Raw genomic sequence first — 21,692 nt, forward strand, 5'->3', positions numbered from 1 at the left:
AGTATCAAAAGCAATAAGCATTGGTTAGTAAACATCTATGTAAAACAATATAGGCAAAAAAGATTAAGTATGAGAAGGGATAGACAGCTGTTTCTTCCCAGTAAACTATGTATATTTCTCTTCTGGGCACATAGAATGCTCACCCAGCCAAGGAGACAGTGATGGCTGACTATTCCCCCATTGACCTAGGCTAGACTAAGCGGCTCATGTGTGCTACATTAAGTTAATCAGGGTAAAAGAAAAACAGATCCTACATATATACTCCAGGCTAAAACAGCCAGATAATTGATATCAATAAGCAAAATATGTTTATGTTGCACCTTGCCAACAATTTAGTATCTTCTTGGCAAATATCTATGATGATCTGACACTTGCTCAGAACAGATGACAAAAAGCTGAAAAAAGTGTTTTGTCAAAGTTATCTCCATGATACCACTACAGTTCCTTATGCGATGGTGGTTCAAGACTTTGCATCATTGTCCTGTCCACTCTGTAAAAAGATTTCTACATTTTATCCGGTCCAGGGCCCCCTGCCCAGAGACTGGCACTGCCTGAAGTTTCCATGGGCCTTCCCACATCAATTACCATAATCAATCCACAGGGATACCAAATATCTTACAGTCAGGACAGGAGCTCAGGCAAGAGCATGTAGATAGGTACTGATGCAGAGGCCATGAAGGTATGTTATTTAGTTGGTTTACTCCCAATACCTTGCTCAGCCTAATATCTTATAACACCCAGTACCATGGGCCCAGGAGTGGTACTGCCCACAAAGTGTTGGGCACTCTCACATCAATTACTAATCAAGAAAATGCCCCCATGGGCTTGCCTACAGCAATCTTGTGGGAACGTTTTCCCAGTTGAGATTCTCTCTTCTCAAATGACTCTAGCCTATGTCAAATTGACATAAAAATTAGGCAGCACACCCAGAGGTCTCTCTTGGTCTTCTCTGGTGATTTCTAGGTTCTGTCAATCTGACCCTTAACTCTAAGCATCACATTGAGCACTGACTGCTGACTGAGCTCTCTCAGCTTTGAACTTGAAATTCAAAGTCTATTGTATACAACTCAAGTCAGGCTCCATTCCCAACAAGCATTCATGGATCCAACATATTTAGAAGGAGAAAAGAACAAATAATATATTGGAAATAGATATATGTTGTGACCTTATTTCTCCATATAAACTAAATATATTTACAACATGCTATATACCCACATGGTCCCAAAATTATAGTTTGAATACTTATGCCAGAATTTAAGTATTTTGACACCAGTTTTACCTCTTATGGGGTGTGCCATTTTATATTTATAAATAAACTAAAGGAGATTAGCTAAACCACTAAATGACGATATTGCACTTTTAATTAAGCATGCCAAAATAGAAGGTAGGTGTATGATATGTATACCCCATATCTAAGTCAAAATCAAATGCTACATTCAATAGGCAATTCAGCTTTAACAATATTGCCTGCTTCCTTAAACTTGTATATGTATATGTATATGTATATTTTCTTCTGCATAATATTTTCCTGGTTTTACATTTTTATAATTACAGTTTTCCATCAATAAAAAGTCAACATCAAAACCCTAGAACTGGAGGTGCTGGCTGAGCATATACAAGGCCTGGGTTTTATCTCGGCTCTGCCCAAATCAAAATCCAAATACACTTGTGTAAGTGTATATCAAATAATTCAATTTCTTTAAAGATTTACTGTGTGACTCTGCATTTGTTTGATAGGTGATGCCTAAAACAAAGATTTGATGCTTTCCTTCCAGACCAGAGGCCCGATAACCTCCTACACCCTACCGACTGCTTGCCTCCAAGGAGGTCTGCAGTAACCAAAGACACTGGTGAGAATCTCACCCAAATGCCCACACTACCTGGGCCACCCACAGAGCCCAACTAAAAGCCAGAATATCCTGGACAGATATCATCCAGACCCTAAGAAAATACAAATGTCAGCCAAGGCTACTATACACAGCAAAACTCTCAATCACATAGATGAAGAAACTAAGATATTCCATGACAAAATCAAATGTAAACAATACCTTTCTACTATTCCATCCCTACAGAGGATACTGGAAGGAAATTTCCAACAAAGGAGGGTAACTATATCCAAGAAAACATAAGAAGTTAACATTTCATAACAAACACGAAAAGAAGAAAATCATATACACATAATACCACCTCCAGCAATAAAAATAACAGGAACTAACAATCATCTGTCTTTAATATCTCTCAACATCAATGGACTCAATTCCCCAATAAAAAGACACAGGCTAACAGACTGAATACATACAAAGGATCCAGCATTTTGCTGCATACAAGAAACACACCTCAGTGACAAAGACAGACACTACCTCAGAGTAAAAGGCTGGAAAAAGTTTTCCAAGCAAATGGTCCCAAGAAACAAGCTGGAGGTGCCATTCTAATATCCAATAAAATAGAGTTTCAATCAATAGTTATCAAACAAGATTGGGAAAGACACTTTATATTCATCAAAGGAAAAATCCACCAAGAGGAAGTCTCAGTTCTGTACATCTATGTCCCAAATGCAAGGGGCATCCACATTCGTAAAAGAAACTTTATTAAAGCTCAAAACTCACATTGAACCCCACACAATAATAGTGGGAGACCTCAATACCCCACTCTCACCAATGGACAGGGCATTGAAACCAGAAAGTAAAGAGAGACACTGTGAAACTAATACAAGTTATGAACCAAATGGATTTAACAGGTATGTATATGCATTTCACCTCAAAACAAGATAATATGCCTTTTTCTCAGCAGTTCATGGAACTTTCTCCAAAACTGACGATATTGTCGGACATAAAAGAGGCTTCAACAGATACAAGAAGACTGGAATAATCCTGTGCATTCTATCAGATCACCACAGATGAAGGGTGGACTTCAATAACAACAAAAACAACAAAAAGGCTATATACTAATGGAAATTGAACAATTCTCTGCTCACTCAATGATAATTTGATCAGGGAAGAAATAAAAGAGTTTAAAGAATTCAAAGAAAATGACGCATCACATCCAAACTTATGAGACACAATGAAAGCAGTGTTAAAAGGAAAACTTATAGCATTAAGTGCCTTCATAAAGAAATTAGAGAGGTCCCATACAAACAACTTAACAGCACACCTGAAAGCTCTAAAACAAAGAAATAAACAAACCCCAAAGGAGTAGATGGCAGGAAATAGTCAAATTCAGAGCTGAAATCAACCACGTAGAAACCGAGAATGAATCAAGACAAGGACGTTCATGGTGTGCCATTCAGCCAGACAAACTAGTCAGATGTGGCCACAAGTAAAGTGTTTCTCTTGAGAACATGATTTTAAGTTTTCTTTTTTTCCTCATTTTAAAATTTTACAAGTTGTTCAGTGGAGAAGCCACACCTACCAGCGCTCTGATCTTACATGTCCAACCTCTAGAATAGAAAAATAAAAACCAAAACATTTTTATTTCATAACCATCCCTGCCTGTGGAAATTTGTTATGATTGTCCTGGAGAACAACAACAACAAAAGATGTCAGATACTCACTAGCACTCTCCCCACAGGGTGATTTCTACAATCTCACCTTCTCCTCTACCATTTAAAAAGTAAAGTGCTATCTCCACAAGTAGTGCTTGGGACACTACTACTCACATGTATGCAAAATGAGAGAGCCATTGGCCCAGTGTTGAGCAGAAAAGGCAACTCAGACGGGATTAAAGACTGAAAAGTACAAAGTCCCTAAAAGAAAACCTAGGGTAAATCATTCACGACATGGCTTTGTGTGTGACTCAAAGGCTCAGGTAAAAACAATGACAAAGAACCAAAAAGCCACACAGTTGAACTTTATAAAAGTTTTAGAATGCTGTACCTCGAAACACCATACAAGCAAAGTAAAAAGGCATCACAAAGACGGGGGAAAACAATAGTACATCACATAAGAGATAAGTGATACCCAGAATACATAGAGAACTCCTGAATCTCAATAAATAAAAATCAAAACCCACAAAATGGGCAAGGGCAAAAGACTTGAATAGACATTTTTTCAAAGAGGCACATACATATTTATTAAGCTTATAAAAAGTGACTCCATATTATTGATAAAAAGAAATTCAAGCCAAAAGTCCAATGAGTTATCACCTCATACTCATTAGGATGAATGCAATTCAATAAAAAAGAGAAACTATCAAATGTGGCAAGGATGTGGATCCAGGCCTTCATCCACCATAGACCTTCCTCTTTAGGAATATAACAGTAGCCGGGCGGTGGTGGTGCACACCTGTAATCCCAGCAGTTTGGTAGGCAGAAGCAGGCAGATTTCTGAGTTCAAGGCGAGCCTGGTCTACAGAGTGAGTTCCCGGACAGCCAAGGCTATACAGAGAAACCCTGTTTCAAAAAATCCAAATCAAAAAAAAAAAAAAAAAAAAAAAGAAAGAAAGAAAGAAAGAAAGAAAAGAAAGGAATATAACAGTAACAATATTGGTCCTTTCCTTTGCTGTGGCAAAATGACTGACAGAATTAACTCACATTGAAAAAAAAAAAAAAAAACTGACTCACAGTCTCAGAGCTGACAATCCCTAGTCATCTGATCCCATTGTTTCTGGATGTGTGGTGAAGCAGAGCTTTGGGATGGGGGGAATGTAGGGCTTTACAGCAGAGAAAATTGATGGCCAAGAAGCAAAGAAAGGGAGGAACTAGAGACAAGAACCTGCTCTGCATAATTATGCATATAACTATAATTCAGCTAAGTCTTCATCATTTCCCAACCGTCCACCAAGTCAAGACCCATCACTGATTAATCCGCTGATCTTCTTAAAGCCCTTGTGATACAGTTGCCTTCCCAATACCCTACCTCTAACACACCCCTGCCATGAGTTTTTAGCACACACACACACACACACACACACACACGATTCAAACCGTGACAGCAAGTAAAAGTACAATTCCCACAGGATTCATGAATTTCATTTCTGCCCGGCTAGGCAAGAGAACGGAAATAAGTCTCTGCCTAGTTTCTGTGCATCCATGTCCACAGAAATGACATCCCCAACAGCTACCCCACAGAAATAACACACAAGAAACGAAAAGATAAGCAAAATAGGATACATTTACACAATGGACTTCAAAGTACAAAGGAGAGCCACTTGGGGAGGCAGCAGGCAAAGACTGGCAAGATGCACAGAACTCATTGCCAAGGAACGGCTATCTTAGTTTCTAGCTTCCCTTGGGATCACATGTGGCTTTTATATTCTCACAACATAGTCTTTGTGCAAAAAGACAGCTAGCTCCTAGTCACTTTCATTCTGGTCAAGTGCATTTGCCATCCTTGGGCCAACCAACCACATGCTGTGAGCAATACAGGTACAAGCAGTTCTTTTAACTAGAAAAATATTAAGTCAGGTTAAAACAGGAGAGAAAAATAAACAATGAGCGCACAGCAGGAGTTGTATTTTTAGCGAACAAATCTACATAGCCTGAAGCAGACATCAGAGAGATGGAAAAAATTAAGGCTGGAAAAAATCACTTTCCATATAGTTTCTGATGTTTATAGATCTAATTACATTCCACGCCAGAAGAAGAAAGATGTCTCTGCCACAAGGATCAGTCTTGACAAGGCTTCTTGACATCTACTGGCGACAGCCCAGGGTTGCAAAAGATGCACAGAAGACAAAATAAATGCCTCATCTGAAAAACAACGCTACTTCCACAGAGTGGACGGAATGACCTATATAAAGCAATGTTAGGGACATAGGTTTTAGCGGGAAATCCTGTTTTAGGGCCAGATACAGAACTTCCAAGTCAGGAGTCCAGGTCGCAAGTCCCGCCCCAGTCCGACCTTTCGGTCAACCAGAGTTACTGAGACCCTTTTTGCAGCACTTTGTGCGACAGTTCCGAGCACTTTACGGCGCCCCTGCCGTGTTGCGCGGCGCCGGTGGAAGTGGCGGCAGTGCTGCCTCGGCCCGGTCCTTCTACACAGGCGCACTGTGGTGGCGGTGGGCTCGCGCTGGGATGAGCGCGCGGTGCCGAGCCGCGGAGTGGAGTCATGGTGAGTGGTCGGCGCTGACGGGCTCCGGAAGGGCGCTGGCCGGCCTGGGCCGATGCAGAGACAGACCTTTGCTCCGGCCTCCAGCTGACACCCATCATCCGCTTGCAGGCACACGTTTGTGCCTCCCGGGAGGTCGGGCTGTTACCCCACTACCATCACCGCACTCCTCCCCTCTTTACGGTGGATATGCCTTCTGGGAATCTTTCAGGGAGCCTTTGCAAGCACTGTTTCCTAATCCAGCAGAAATCATTTCCACCGGTCTTGTTTAAACTAGAATGAGGTTCAAATGTCTGTGGGTTAAAGTTCACTTCGACGCCTGAAAAATCACCCTTACTGCTCTGGGTAAAGATGGCTTACACTTTTTGGTGAAAAATCCCATACTCTGACAATAAATTGTGGATTAAAAGTGCAGTGGTTTTTAATTCTTTTTTTTTTTTTTTGAAACGGGGTTTCACTTTGTAGTCCTGGCAGTCCCAAAACATACAGAAATCCACCTGCCAATATCTCCCAAGTCCTGGGATTAAATGCAGGCCGCCAATATGCACAACATTAAATTGCAGTAGTTTTTAAAGCACAGTATTTCTACCAGAAAAATGTTTCTTCCAGCAGGCCCGGTGCTGCACTCTGTAAAGTCCCAGTTACTTAGCAAATCGCAAATAGGTGGGCCACCTGGACAATTTAGCAAGACTCCACCTCAGAATAGTGTTGGAACTTTGACAAAGGCTGGAATTGTAGGCGTCTTCCTAGCATGTGTGCCACACTAGGTTCCATCCCTAGTGCGGCCAAAAAAAAGGGAAAACGAACCCACCTTTCACCGAATTGAAGCTTGTAATGAGTTTGGATGCAGACTATGTGTCATGACGAGCAGTAAAGATTTACTCTTTCCCTCCATTGCCAGGCCAGTACGGTGGTAGCAGTTGGATTGACCATTGCTGCTGCAGGATTTGCAGGTTTGTTTATGGTTGGGGGTGGTAGAGAAGTTAATTTCGACGGTTATAGCTTAATTTGCTTATTCTTTTGCTTTTGGTTTTAGGCCGTTATGTTTTACAAGCCATGAAGCATGTGGAGCCTCAAGTAAAACAAGTTTTTCAGAGCCTACCAAAATCTGTAAGACAACCTTCTTGCTAACTAAACTGCCTGTATTTGAAGCCTGGAGCTTCCCTGTAATCTGAATTCCACAGGTCCTTGAAGTTCAGTGTGGAGTTGTAAACCTTGCAGTGGTCCGCACTAGTAATTGGTTTTCACAGGGGACTACTGAGGGGTGGGTGACCTTCACAGGTTTAGAACTCTGAAAGGTAGCTAAAAATTAACTTTACTGCTGTTGACCTGATTATCTGTCCACCTGCCTTCCCGCATCTGTTTTGTCACATAGGATAGCATTGCAGTGATGTTAGGTCATAATCCGTCGTGATTAATAACGAATCTTGAGTGTAAAGCTCACAGCTGCTGCTATGCAGGACTGGGAGGCCTTGTCTCCGATAGCTTGCACAGGGGCATAAGACCTTGATGTACATGATCTCTACTAAGATTCTGATGGTACAATTTTCCTTCTGTCTTATGGTTGCCGTGAATCTTGTAAATAAAAGATCACCAGGTTGTCTTTTGATAACTTTTGAAACTGCTCTGATCAACCTTTTATCTGGAATATGAATGAGAATGGTTCCCATTCACTCATTCCCGCCCCCTCCCAATCATGTTAAGACACTGTTCCGGTTTAGTTGCAAGAAATGAGTGTTTAACATGTCCTAAAATAGTTGGCTACCACTGATCAAGCTAAAATGCCTTGGGAAGTACTTGTAGTTCTCTGAAATGTTCCATTTTCTTTACTGATTAAACAACCTTCCATTTACTTCATTAATCTTTCCTTACAATTCAATTTCTCTTTCAGGCCTTCAGTGGTGGGTACTATAGAGGTGGGTTTGAACCCAAAATGACAAAGCGGGAAGCAGCATTAATACTAGGTGTAAGGTAAGATTTCAACTCAGTTATGAGATGTAGGGTAAGATAATTCGTAGTAGTATTTGAGAACTGCAAGTGAGAATGAAGTAGTTTCTATGAATTGTTGTGCAGTGGAACTTGTTGCTCCTTCCATGAACATCTGTAAGCCTAACACTCCTACAGAAGTCACATGTGCAAGACTGTGACAGTGCTCACTGCTGCTGGAGTGTTGAACAAGGATTGTCAACTTCATTTTTTTTAAAAAGCACTTTTGGTTCTTTGTTGCTTTACTAGTTTCTCGGTGTTTTAATTTGGCCCTTTTCTATATAGTTCATGTGATTTTCTTAAGTAAACAAAAGCAACAAGTATGTTTTCCTTTTCAAATTAGCCCTACTGCCAATAAAGGAAAGATCAGGGATGCTCACCGAAGGATTATGCTCTTAAACCACCCAGACAAAGGTAAGTAACTTATTAATATTTTGAACTATTAATGGAATATATAATTATAGGCATAATGAATGTCTGTGTGTGAAGTCTCCCAGTTGTGGATCACGTAACAGTGTCTTAAATGAAATCCACCACATATGGTGACATTCCCCCTTCAATGACTCCATGTCACACCAAAACAAAGGTATAATGAACAATGTGAGAACTACTGTGATTTGGCAGTGATAGTAAACACTATTTTTAGGTTCTGTGTTCATGATAGATCATCTTCCAATAATGAAGGTTAGGAGCACTACTAGATAATATGGTTGGTTTGGTTTTATGTATGTACATTGCTATGTATCCAAGGCTGGCCTAAACCTTATGACCACCCTGCCTCATCCCCCAAAGCAGGGCTTAAAAAGCACACATCAGCATGGCTATGTTTTTAGTCTTATTGTGGACTATTTTTTTTTTATAGTTTTTGCTTTAGATTCATAAATAGCCAAGTTTAAATTTTACTCTTATTTATTGTGGTATAGATACTTGTGACAGATGACCTATTTGGAAACCTATGAGCTATATTTGCTTTATTAGGCCTCAAAGCAGCTTTAATTGATAAAAACAGATTCTTTGAGCAGACCACAAAAATATGTTGTCATGCACAAATCTTTTTGCTTATAGAAAAAGGGTACTGACAAATTTAAATAGGACAACTGTTTAATATGTGACTTCACACTGTAAGGAATTTAGCTTGCATAACACGAGGTATTCTATTCTGGATGATAGAGTCCACATAAACACATTCTACCAGAATCCTGCTGATGAGCCCTCTTTGATAGGGTTAGGACCACATGTTCAATCACATAAGTAAACAGTAAATCTAGGGGACATTAAAAAGGGTCAGCTAATTTTGAGAGGAAAACTGAAGCATTAAAGTATGCTATGCAGACAGTCTTTCAACATAAGCTTAGAAACTTGTGGGAAGAACAGTGAATTGTATTCATATATCCAGTAATGAGTAGGCTCAGAGTTCCGTAAGTGTGTATGTAGGAGGGGCCAAATCCTATTTAGACTTTGTTTCTTAAAATTGGTAAACTTTTGCTGTAAAAGCACCTCATTTTCCATTGATCTGATCTTTTACCGTGTAATTTTGTGACCTATTTCTAGTGTCATAGTTGCTTTTTAGAAAATGATACCATTTCTGTTATGTCCTGGGATCCTTGAAATGCTTTTGACCAGACTTAGAATCTGTGCTCTAAATTGTGTCTCCCCTATCCCTTTCTTCTATAGGAGGATCTCCTTATATAGCAGCCAAAATCAATGAAGCTAAAGACTTACTAGAAGGACAAGCTAAAAAATAAAGTAATCTGATGAATTTTAAGTCCACTAGTCTACTTATGAGCATGTTTTGTAATAAAATGCCTCAGAGCTATTAATTCATGAAAATTGCTTGGCAAAAGCTAAATCAGTGTCTTGGTATATTTTGTTCAAGTTTGAGGATTTTAAAACTATACTGTCAAGAATTATGATTAGACAGACACACAACATTAGACTATAAATACTGTTCATTACTGACTTAGCAAAGAAATTTGGCACTTGTTATTTTTCAAGGCTAAGGCTCTGAGAAAACCCCACTACAGTCAGTTCAAACAGACAAAATAAACTTGAAAGAGGGATTCTTACCTTTGGGAGGTAAAACTCAAGGTTCTTGGACACTGTAATTTAGGCATTTTCACTGGACAATTTATATTTTGATACATTAAAACAATTTTTTTTAAAAAGACAGTCTCAATTATTATATAGCTCTGGCTGTCTTGCAACTTGCTATGCAGACCATTCTGGCCTTGAACTCAGAGATCCACTTGTCTCTGCCATCACACCCAGCTACATTAACATTGTAATAGAAACCTTTCAGAGTCCTGTTAATTCTGTTCAGCAAGTCCCTTGATTTTCAGTTATGACCAAACTTACTTGTGAATATAAAATTCCCTCCATTTTAAAACTTGAGAGCCAATTGTTAACACACCCTTAATCCCAGCACTTAGATCCTCAACATAAACTGTTAATAGTTTACATACTATAAACTACCCAAGGTAGTCTGAGGCCAATATAAAGGTATGCAGTGACCTGTATAAATCAGGAGGTAAAATCCCTAGCCAGTGGTCCCTGTAGTATTTCACCTATTGTCAGCACTTTAGATTGTGTGGACTTTCAGCCAATGAGAGGGTTTGCTTGCAAAAGTAACCAAGGTGTTTTAATTCACTCAAGGTCACTAAAGGTTATTTTCTATCTTGCACCCTTGAGTAAAATCCTTAAAGTCTGAGTGTGATGAAAACTAGATTTTAACTCTCTCCAACCCCCTCATGCTAGGGAAAATAAGTGGTCTGAAGGTACGACTCATTCTTATTCACAGCAAATACAGGAAAAAAAATGTTCCTAGGGTAACATGCTGTGCGCCTCTAATCGCATGCTTCTGTTTAAACATATCCTATTTGTTTATGATATATTAAACTTGGAAGCAGTGTAGCCCAACTTTGTAAACATAATACTTAACCACTATGGTTAAGAGGATTAGAGAAGGGCTGGAGAGATGGTTCAGCAGTTAATAGCACTGATTGCCCTTCCAGAGGTCCTGAGTTCAATTCCCAGCAAACACATGGTGTGGATCACAACCATTTGTAATGAGATCTGAAGCCGTCTTCTGGTATGTCTTAAGACAGCTACAGTGTACTTACATATAATAAATAAATCTTAAAAAGAAAAAGAAAAAAAAGGTTTAGAGAAATTACAAATAGGAGCACAGCATGCACTCTATTGCCTTATTTGAACACATGGCATTAGAATGATCAGCAAAGCATGTAGAGTATTGGAGTTTTATGTTAGCAAGGAGGTGAATGGACTTAAGGAGTCCACAGGTGATAGGTATCCAGAGAACTATGGTTTACTGACCTTTGAACTATCTGCCCCTTTTTAGTAATAACAAGGTTTCAGGATTACAAAGATGGCTGGGTCATCCACTAAGCCCTGCCTGCTCTTCCACAGGACCCAAGTTTGATCCCTACCACCCTTCTAGCGCCTCAAAATTATCTACAACTAGTTCTAGGGTAGGATACCATCTTCTGGCCTCCCTCGGCACAGGACACATGGTACTGACACACACAGTCAAAACACTCATACAATATGATAGAGTTGGTTACAATTTAAATGCAGGTGTTAGAAAAGTAAATATTATAAAATACCCATAAAATTGCGCACTAACTACAGAAAGGACTGAACTGTAAGTATAAGTACCTTTGAACGTCAAATGCTATGTATGCCTGTGTCAAAACATTGAAAGTCTTTCCTACTAAGGAGCACAGCCAATCATTCTTTGATAGTAATTTTAATTTTCGCTAGGCTTACCATTTTCAAGTTGAAGACTCTGTATTCAATTAAAAACTACTAGGCATAACATTTAAGTGCTACATATTTAAGGACTGTTAAGATGATTTGTAAAAGAGTCGACTTTCTTAAATGCTTAAAGTATTGTGCTAAGCACTTAGTGTATCAACTTTTGTGTATATCATAAATAAACCAAAGTTCAGTGAAACCACTGGTCCAGGAGACAAGGCCCAGTGGGAAAATCTGATTCTTTTCAGATCTAGAGGTCCACATTCCTAATTTCTGTAGCTTTTCTTAAATTCTGATGTAATCACCTAGCATGTTTCTTGGTCATGCATGTTAAGCATCCATTTGGTTTTGCATGACCTAATATTTAAGGTGCTGAGGATGAACTAGGGAAGCACTTGCCACTAGTATAGTAGTAGATTAGTGGCACAACACCCCAGCATAAGCTAGGGACCATAGGCTTCAGAGGAATCATACAGCTAAATGAAGGGCCAGAAGCTATCCTTGAAGCTCTCCTCATGAGTCCTCAAGCTTGGTTTCATTGGGACCTAATTAAGCTGGGAGGGGTTGGGGGGACTAACCAGTGAACTCCAAAAATCTGCCCGTCTCCAGTTCTGGGATATTACAAGGCAGGACTTCAACACCTGACTGTAATGTGGAGACTGACCTCAGTACATGCTAACATGATAAGAACTCTATTGACAGAGCTTTGTTCCCAGTCCCTAGGTAGCTGAGCAAATTTTGAAGAACAAAAACATTTCCGAGATTTTCCACTTTATCAAGTTCATTTATAGTTTGGTTCTCTGGCCACAGCTTACCTTTGGAGTTGACATTACTAGGATAGAAGCCCTAGCTTACTGTCTCTAGAAATTTTACTTCTTTAGTAATGCCAAGTAGTCCTGAAAGGACTTTGACTACTATGGATTTTTAGCAAATTCTCTGCCATATGACCATTCTGCAAATAACAAGGAAAACGTAAGGAAGCAGGGACAAAAACTGCCACATTTTGTAAACTATTGCAGAAGGCATATGGTTGTATCTGAGACCTTTTATACCTATAGATTCTGAGCCACTGGTAAGTACAAGGGGAAATTACAATGAATTACTGCTCAACAAGGTAAAAACTACAGTTGATAAACAGCTCAGCGTGTTAAGAACAGCTTACAAGCCTGGCAAACTCAGGTTACTTCAGAGAGGATGAAAGAACATTCTCCAAGATGTCCTCTGGCACAAATGGCCCACAGTCATTCAAAAATATATTCTGAAAAATAAATCCAGGAAAAAACCCTTATACCAGTGAACTGCCGTCCTTTGAATATGCCCTACCTCATATCTTACATGGCAAATGATGAAAATAAATGAGAAAATTTTCACTTCAAAAACTGATAGAAATTTTAGGCCAGACCAAAGACTAGTCTCAGATGAGAATTTATAACACATCATCTTATGGTGATGATCTATAATGGTTGTTTTCCAGTTCAGAGACCTGACATGAAAAGACATCATACTCACAGAAGCTATGGGAAACTTACAACTTCACTCAAGTTCAAATAGCGCATAAAACAACAGCAAACCACAGGCTAAGTTTTAAAGATATTTAATATGCTCAGTGACTAAGAACACTAGACTAGGTAGCCCTGAGTTAGGAGATTTCAATGCCCTTACTATACGTTGCTGAGGCAGTGCCTTTTATATGCTTCGGTTAGACTGCTGCCCTAGAGATGGGATGCGAGTGCTTCTCTTAACTCCTCTAATCTAATGATAGGCTGAGTTATGTTATGGTGTAATCTGGAACCTATTAAGTGCTGCCACCATAGTAGTAGTCCTTGATGGTAGAATTAAAATACCTTTTGTTAAAAAGTAACAAATTGGGCTGGAGAGATGGCTCAGCAGTTAAGAGCACTGACTGTTCTTCCAGAGGTCCTGAGTTCAAATCCCAGCAACCACATGGTGGCTCACAACCATAATGAGATCTGACGCCCCTTCTGGTATGTCTGAAGACAGCTACAGTGTACTTACATATAGTAAAATAAATAAATCTTTAAAAAAAAAAGTAACAAATCAAGGCAAGATGGCTCAATGGGTGAAGTACTTACTGCCAAGCCTGACAACCTGAAGTTACCGCAGAACTACATACAAGTCCAAAGGAACATAAGTTTGGGGTAATGGTAACTAGCTTGCAACTAGTTTTTGTTAAAAAACTACAAAATTAGTAACCAGAACAATTTCAGAAATTATTAAGATACAACTATCAAAACAGAGTTAAAAATAACCCACTAAGTGGCACAGCAGCAGTTGGGCTCAAGCAAAGGGATACACTAGCTATGAAGGCCGCCCGGCTGAGAGCGGAGGCTTCCGTGTTAGCCTCACTGGAAGAGTCAGGGATGGACATACCAACACACCACTGTGAATACTGTCCTACTCCCAAGGTTATGGGTACATAATGTTAAATGCACTCTAGAGTCCTTACATTAACATCTGAACAGCAAGAGGTTAGCTACTACAGTCCTGATTATAGAGAATAATTGACAAAGTTATATGCTTTTTACCTGTAATATCTCAAATTTTCAAAGGGAAGAATTTGACAGTGGACTTTGGGAAATCATAGTCATGTCTGTCTATACTCTGAAGTACACAGAAAGGTGAAACAGAATCTCAAAGCCAAACATGGCCAACATGTGAATCAGTTGGCACAGCCAGGTAGGCATGGTGGTTCATGCCTGTGACCTAGCATGAAGACCTGAGGCAGGAAGATTACCGGGAGTTTAAAGCTATATAGACTTGTCCCCCAAATTACAGAAGCTTAATTAAAAAGAATGTACGCCAAGGATACAACTCTGTATCAAAACCTTTCATGCACAGGGCCTGGGTTCAAACCCTAACATCACCAAAAAGGAGTAATTTTTAAAAAATGGTATTTTATTACAGCTTACATGCACCTCCATCACCCAGTTTTGATGGCTAACACCAACTCCTTCCTGAATTCCTAGTGCCTTTACTTAAAACATATAATTTGAAAAAAAAAAAAAAAAACCTGTCAGTAGTTGGCCATTGTTAACCCCTAAGAGTAATAATTTACAATAAAATAAAATCAAACTGGAACTGATTTCAACAGATTAACTCAAACTCTTGCCAATTATTAAATAGATTAGGAGTAACCCTGATTTAACTTGTTAGGAGGTAATGAAATTGGTATGGGGGACTCCAAGCCATAAAGCACATTAAGACTGGATGAGATTTTAAAATAAACACCCTATCCTTTTTTCAAGTTCTACAAAGCTCCAAGTTAAAAAAAAAAAAATGAAATTCTCCTTCACTGAAATTTTCCAACATCTGAGCCTTCACACATGGCCAGTTTCCTATTTACTTTTCCTCAGCACACACACCACATAAGTCTTTAGGAATCCTAATTATTTGAGCCACAAGAAAATTGGATGTCTGCAGAGGACATACCAACCATATAATGCCCAAGTCAAATCAAAGTCAGCCGTAGCAGGTGATGGAGGGATGCAGAAGAGTAAGCCTCCTAAGTGCTTCCCACTTCTCACTCAGTGAGAATCATCATCTGCACTTTTAAAAAGTAGCTCATTTGACTCTGGAGCACCTAAAGTAAAATCCTAAGAACACACCGATTGACATGCCGCTGAATTCCACATTAGAAATTTATTTTTGTATCTCTACTTGGACTTTCTTCCCCCTAAGGAAATTCAGGAAAGCCTGATCATTTTTGACCCTACAATAGTCTGCATTCATACTTCACAATCAGGTCAGGGTTAGATGGAATCCCATGGGGTATCTACACCAGTGCTTTGGGCTGCACATACCCTTTCAGAATACACTTTCCGGATTTCACATTTTGTGTAGTATGTACCAGAACAAGGATTCTCACGCATAATTTAACCAGGCTGGCAGCTAAAACACCAGAAAACAACCTGAATCAACATGTTACCTCTGGGGAGGTGGCTTTTTACTGACACTAAATAAAACTCTGACCAATCCTTCTGTAAGAAAAACAAAAACCCAAAAACTTACAATTCTTTGGTGTCTATTGGGTTAAGTCACACTGGGTGTTTTTTTTTTCCCCCAAGTAACGAAATCTCAGCTCCTAAAGAGTTATTACTAAATCCTCAAGTGTTTCAGCTATCCTAAATTTTAAAGATAGTTATGACCAAAAGAGCTTAGGGAATTTGATATGAAAATTAAAAAAATTATACTTTCTTAGTGTCATATTTCCCAGCCTGGGAATTAACGTCTTTGTGGGGTAGGGATGTAGCTTAATGGTAAAACACTTCAAGTCCCAAGAGACACAAAATTCTTTGTCCAACAACTCATGGTTAAATTTGTGACCAGTGCACAATGAACCAAGGAATTAAAAAGCTAATTATTAAACTTGTTTTCAATACTTTGAAAATGGGGTTATGGTTATTTACTCTGGTATACCATGTTCTATACAGAGTGCAAGAATTTCACTACACATAACTCACTTCAAAGTTCTATTATCTGTACTTTATAGATTTTTTTTAAATATACTATCAGTGCATATTTAATATCAATTAGAATGTAAGTGATAGGGAACGGCTACACACATCTAGTAGACAATGGCCCATTTATAACTATATGTGAATTATCGTTCATTTACAAAACAAGTTCATCATTTTTATGGACATAATTAACAAATTATGCACATAAAAACCTTTAAATGACACATAACCAGGGGGAGCAAAAAAAAGTCCATAAATGGAAATATATTTTCATTAAACTTCCACCTGAAAATTGATTCATAAAATTAAGTCTTTCTAAATGAAAGCTCATTAAACTTTTAATTACTGATTTTTCAATAACTGATATGAAAACCTTCAAAATCATGTATCACTCAAAAAGCACATTATTGGCCTATTAAAAACTGCTTACCATACTTTAAAAATAGTTTTTAATAAAGAACTAAAGGCAAAAGTGAAAAGCTTATCTTCTGCCTCCCATATCTTCCACAAATTGCCTTTGATTAGAATTTAATACAAAGATGTTTCTCTAACATCTAATATTTCCTAAATTATTTACTAGCCAAAACTTTAAGTGTCAAGACTCTGAAGGGTTCAATAGGAATGATTAAATGGTTAGATTTTTAACACTAAATCTGAGAAACAAAGTAAATGCTTCTGAAAAGCAATCAAAGAACGCTATCTATTCTAGGCCTGTAAGTACTCCTTACTACTTTGAAACAATTGGCATAAAAAGTAGAAAGTTAAAAATCAGCAAATGGAAGATCAAAGTTTATTTTACTACCTGCATACAAAAACATATTGCACATCAAACAACCAAAATCAAAAAAGGGGGGGAAAAAGGAAAAAAAACGGTAGAAAGAAAATGTGAAAGGTACTCTACTGAAGACTAAACATGTATTTTATACAGAACAACCTTCTGGAAATGGATCTTTTCAGTAGTTCAGGCTATGTCTGAATGGACATGACTAATCAGCGTAGTGTTTCAACTAAAGCTATGTTTGATTTTTAAATACTGTACACTTTAATAAATAAACCAAACAAAGCCTCAATGTAGAACAGTCACTGCCAATATCACCCAGTATCCCTGCAGATGAGTTAACATGTATTTCCAGTGGTCTGCAGAATTGCCTCTACAAACAGCATTTAAAAAACACATTAAACAGACCAGTTTCCAGACTAAACTAAGAAGAAATTACAATTCAGTGCAAAATATTTTAGACTGCTTCATTCTAGTTTTCCTCGGGTGAAGAAGTGGTTGCATATTATTTAAAATGTAACAAAAGCAGCTAATGCTTTCATAAAGAATATTACGTTAGGGACCCCCAACCCCACCCACCTCCCCCCCATCTCTGCCATATTTTGAAAACAAAATAACATTTCCTATAGCCAGCAACTTTTTTTAATGTTACATATACTATTCTCAAGGCACATCTGATGATATATTTTTAACACAGTAGGTGTCAAAGTATGTTTAACATATGATTTCTTCAGGATCCCTCCCCTTTCTGAATTCCAAATGGAGGAACTGAAAGTGCGATGTAAGACTGGCGATCCGTATTCTATCTTTGGCAAGCTTGTACAAGCACTATTGTAACTGTAATGTAAAAGAACTGTAAACTAGGAACTTCCTTCAGTTATGAAACACCATTCAGGACTGCTGCTTCTTGAGTGTTCTCTTCTTTTAAGGTCTTAGTCTTTTCTTCTCCTGGAGTACGCGGTAGCTTAGGAATTTCATCGCCAGAAGCGCTAGTTGGACCATTTATTGCCTTTTCTGAAGGACCATGCTCTTCAATCACATCTTTTGCCTGTCAAAGGGAGACAACTTTTTCAACATCTTTATAAAGAAATCTGTAGCTGAGGAGGAAAATAACTATAACATTAGCTTTTAAAAATAGAATAACTTTCATATGCTATAAAGAAAAGTATTTTACGTTTACAACAAATACCAATGCACTCCAGTATCAGGGTTTTATTACTCTATTATTTCTAGCACTTATGAGTGCCCACGTCACAGAAAGCGCCTGCTCTGTTCAATGATGCCTGTACCTAGTGTCCAGACCACTGGGAAGCTCACCATATAAATGGTGTGAAAGCATCAATACAGCAAGCACGACACTCAGCCACTTTACTCACCTTTTGGAAACTCATGTATTAATCACTGAAAACATTTAATACAAATGAAACTTAAAAGGTCTACTCCCACTACTGACAAGAAGTATATAGCCTTCTAATTATCAAATCAAGTAAATACTAAAGTGCTATCTATCTAGCCAAAGTCTCAGGCTCAAGCATGCATATCTTCATTTATCAGGGGCCTGGGATAGAAGCAAGGATCTTCTTTAAATATTATCTCTTAAGGGAAACAACTGACCATACAGCAATTAAGTAAAAAAAAATAAATAAATAAATCTAAACAATACGGAAATAATAAAAAACAAAACAAAAACCCTACAGGTTAAATTCTCCTTACCATTTCTTTCTTGTTTTTAGCCAAAGTTTCCCTTGGGAGGTTTCTTTGTCTGCTCTGAGACTCAGCTCTAGAAATATAATCTGCAACTGTGACTGTTAAAGATGAGAAAAAAATTACAGGTGTTGAAAAATATTTCTAAATTCTATTATGGATAAAGAATAATTTCACTATTAAAAGTAAACTAGTGGTGGGTCACCCAATTTAAAAATGTTACGCTGGGTACCCACCTCTGAACAAAAGCAAAGCTTGAAAAAAATGTGTCAATGATTTTAGTACTGACAATAGAAAAATCCTTGCCAGCTGGAACCTGAGGAAATCTAGACTGAAGTCCTTCTTCCCAGGAATCCAGCTATCTCCTGGTTTATCTAGGGTTGTGGGACAAATGTGGTGTAGCAACCTGCCACCAAGAACCAGCACCATGAGTGCAGGGTTCTAAGTGTAGAGGGCATTTGCAGGAATGTGTGATGGGACAACAGTGATTCAAATCGTAGTGTGGTGAGCAAAAATTGGGTATTTTGGTTCTCTGCCCAGGAAAAACAACACAATCAAGGTGTTCAGGGGTGTTATTTTCTGTTTCTTTCCTAACATTTCATGCTGAACAATATTTATACTACCTGACTTAAGGAAGTACAGGCAAATTTAGACAAACTACAGTCCTCAACATGTGGCAGACACTTATCAGGGTGGGAAAGGAGCACTGTAAATAGAGGTGCAGCCCCATCAGCTCTGCCATCTTGCTAGGTCTGAAACCTGAGATAAGTCAAAGTACTGAGCTAGGAAGCAAACTATCACTCTAATGAGTAGCTGTGTTGTGTTAGTACAACACTGGCCTCAGGTATTGAAACTCAAATTCCTAACTTTGTATTATTTTTCTATTGCAGACTAGGTTTGAGAAAGCCCTGAATTAAAATTTAAAAACAAGTCATTATTTAAATAAGCTACTATGTCTGAGTAGAATTGGCCCATTAGATTCATACCTCATGGAAATAACCCTAACCCTGTATTAAGTTCAAATAATTTAATATAGTAAAAGGCTGAAAGGCTGAATTGTGCTCAAACAATTCATTCATCTAAATAATGCATGTCCTAACAAAAAAACTGAAAAAATTTCTAGTAACTCATTACTTAACCTTAAAACTTATTAATCATCTTGAATGAAAAACTTTATTAGTAAACTACAAATATTTGAAATCTAAAGGTATTTCCCTTCAAAATTATGAAGCCTTTAAATAGCTTCTCATTTTAAAATCATTGCCAAGAAATTTACAAACATGTTTAGTACTATGGTGGAGGATTAGTATACTAATTTTGTCTACTCTACAGGGTGACAGAACTGTCCTGAGAATGGCTGCTAGCATAGGTGCGGTAACAACCAATGGGTGTTGTTTTCATAGTGCAGACCTCCAATGACCCCTGGAACAGTGCATCTACTTGAGGATGCTGCTGCATGAACAGGCATAGTGCTCAGTTTAAATGTGTGCAAACACTTCCTAGCTCTCCCATCTATTCCTATACAGAGAAAACACTTTGCAGTTATTAGTCTAAAGGTTAGCAAGTGGCACTCAGTTCTGTTCCTTGACCACAAATAAGAGAGCCAGGTAAGAAACTTGTTTTATAGTTCCTATGCAATAGGGCCCTTTAAAATTCAATAGAAATTTTAATAACAACAATTACAGCAACAACAAAAACAACAAAAATCTAAGGACCCTGGGCTTAAGAATTAGTTGAGACCACCAGAGTGTCATATTGTCTAAGTACAAGAAAGACCACTCAATGGTTAAATTACATAGATAGAAGAACAACTAGAAATTTTGGTCAAAGGAACAACTCTCAGCTGTCTGCCCGGACTGCTGCTGGGAAATGAGAAACTCTAGGGAAGAGGGGACTGGAAATAATGGAAAAGAGAAAACACAATGGCTGCTAAGAACAGTGAAAACAAATCAGAGTATGCCATAGCACGTCACTGTTAAAATTACCAAAACCCCAAATTAGTCATTTTAGTTAATTCCATTCAAAGTCATCTCTTATGAAAGAAATCCTGTGTTGATCTGTCTGTGTCTGTACACTTAACCATCATCACTGGCGTAGGTTATGTTGAAAGTCATTCCATGTTAGTGAGCCCATACTAATAGTCTGAGTTTTCTCTTGCAAAGTAGGGACAAAAAATATTCACTGCTGTGCTACTTTCAAAGTTGTAATTTATAACCTCTTCGACTAAAATACAACTCTAACATTAAGGAACAGGAATATAAAGGGAAAACAAATTTCCGGGACACTATCTTTGACAATGTATAGTTTTTACATTTCTTTCTATCTTTTAAACACAAACTCTTCATAATAGGAAACAATACCCTTTACTAGATTCCAAAGTGTCTCTATAACCTCTGCATTTCAAGATTTACAATGTACATTATTTGGGAGGTAGGGTGGGGACACATGAAAGAGTATGTTTTGGAAAGAATGCAAAAATTGGTTCGTTTGAAAGGGGTTTATTTCTACTATATACAATATCTTCATGGCGAATATACAGTGATTCTCTGTACATAGGAAATGAATTGTGTTCAAAATAATAGGCATAGCAAACGAGTTTCCTTCCAGTTATCAAAACTTGTGACAACATAAAATACTGAATGACATTAAGTACTATGTGAATGGTTAGTATGTGTCAAAGAAAAAGCACCACACTACAGTGACACAAAACATTAACATGCAGTCTCTTTTAAAGAAAAGGACACTTCTACGTTTTACTTTAAAATTTGAGAATTGTAATTCCCCCAAATAAGGCACCCAATCTACAGTAAGCAGGCACCATGTAAAGCATTGCCTAGTTTTGCCAATCAACCTCAACACAATTCACACCATAGTCCCTGCAATGGCAGGCCCCATTGTAAGCCTGAAGACTCTGCCAACTGAATAATG

The 21,692-nt window shown here is 38.2% G+C and overlaps 2 protein-coding genes across 5 annotated transcripts in view; one reads left to right on the plus strand and one right to left on the minus strand.

Annotated features, from left to right (window-relative positions):
• Window positions 1–5,901: 5,901 nt before the first annotated feature.
• On the plus strand, window positions 5,902–9,795 carry Dnajc19 (DnaJ heat shock protein family (Hsp40) member C19). The gene is made up of 6 exons (XM_052180640.1): window positions 5,902–6,047; window positions 6,946–6,997; window positions 7,081–7,154; window positions 7,936–8,015; window positions 8,374–8,444; window positions 9,705–9,795. The coding sequence occupies exons 1-6, from the start codon at window positions 6,045–6,047 to the stop codon at window positions 9,773–9,775; spliced, it is 351 nt and encodes a 116-aa protein (XP_052036600.1). The 5' UTR covers window positions 5,902–6,044; the 3' UTR covers window positions 9,776–9,795.
• Window positions 9,796–15,445: 5,650 nt separating this feature from the next.
• The window catches only part of Fxr1 (FMR1 autosomal homolog 1), a 50,411-nt gene continuing 44,164 nt past the window's right edge, over window positions 15,446–21,692 (minus strand). For 3 of the 4 annotated variants that reach the window (XM_052180637.1, XM_052180639.1, XM_052180636.1), the window contains 2 exons: window positions 18,774–18,865; window positions 15,446–18,108 (listed from right to left, as the gene is read on the minus strand). In XM_052180637.1, the coding sequence (XP_052036597.1) occupies window positions 17,938–18,108; window positions 18,774–18,865 (263 nt within the window). In that variant the 3' untranslated portion in view covers window positions 15,446–17,937. The remainder of the gene's footprint in view (window positions 18,109–18,773; window positions 18,866–21,692) is intronic. The other variant, XM_052180638.1, reaches the window with a different exon arrangement.

The sequence above is a fragment of the Apodemus sylvaticus genome, chromosome 4 (genome assembly GCF_947179515.1).
Source record: "Apodemus sylvaticus chromosome 4, mApoSyl1.1, whole genome shotgun sequence".
NCBI classification, from domain to species: domain Eukaryota; kingdom Metazoa; phylum Chordata; class Mammalia; order Rodentia; family Muridae; genus Apodemus; species Apodemus sylvaticus.

Bases quoted from the DNA above. Each gene is read 5' to 3' on its own strand.
- Dnajc19 (XM_052180640.1), top strand. The intron at 6,998-7,080 runs GTTTGTTTATGG...TTTTGGTTTTAG, and splicing joins TGCTGCTGCAGGATTTGCAG to GCCGTTATGTTTTACAAGCC. The intron at 8,445-9,704 runs GTAAGTAACTTA...TTTCTTCTATAG, and splicing joins CTTAAACCACCCAGACAAAG to GAGGATCTCCTTATATAGCA.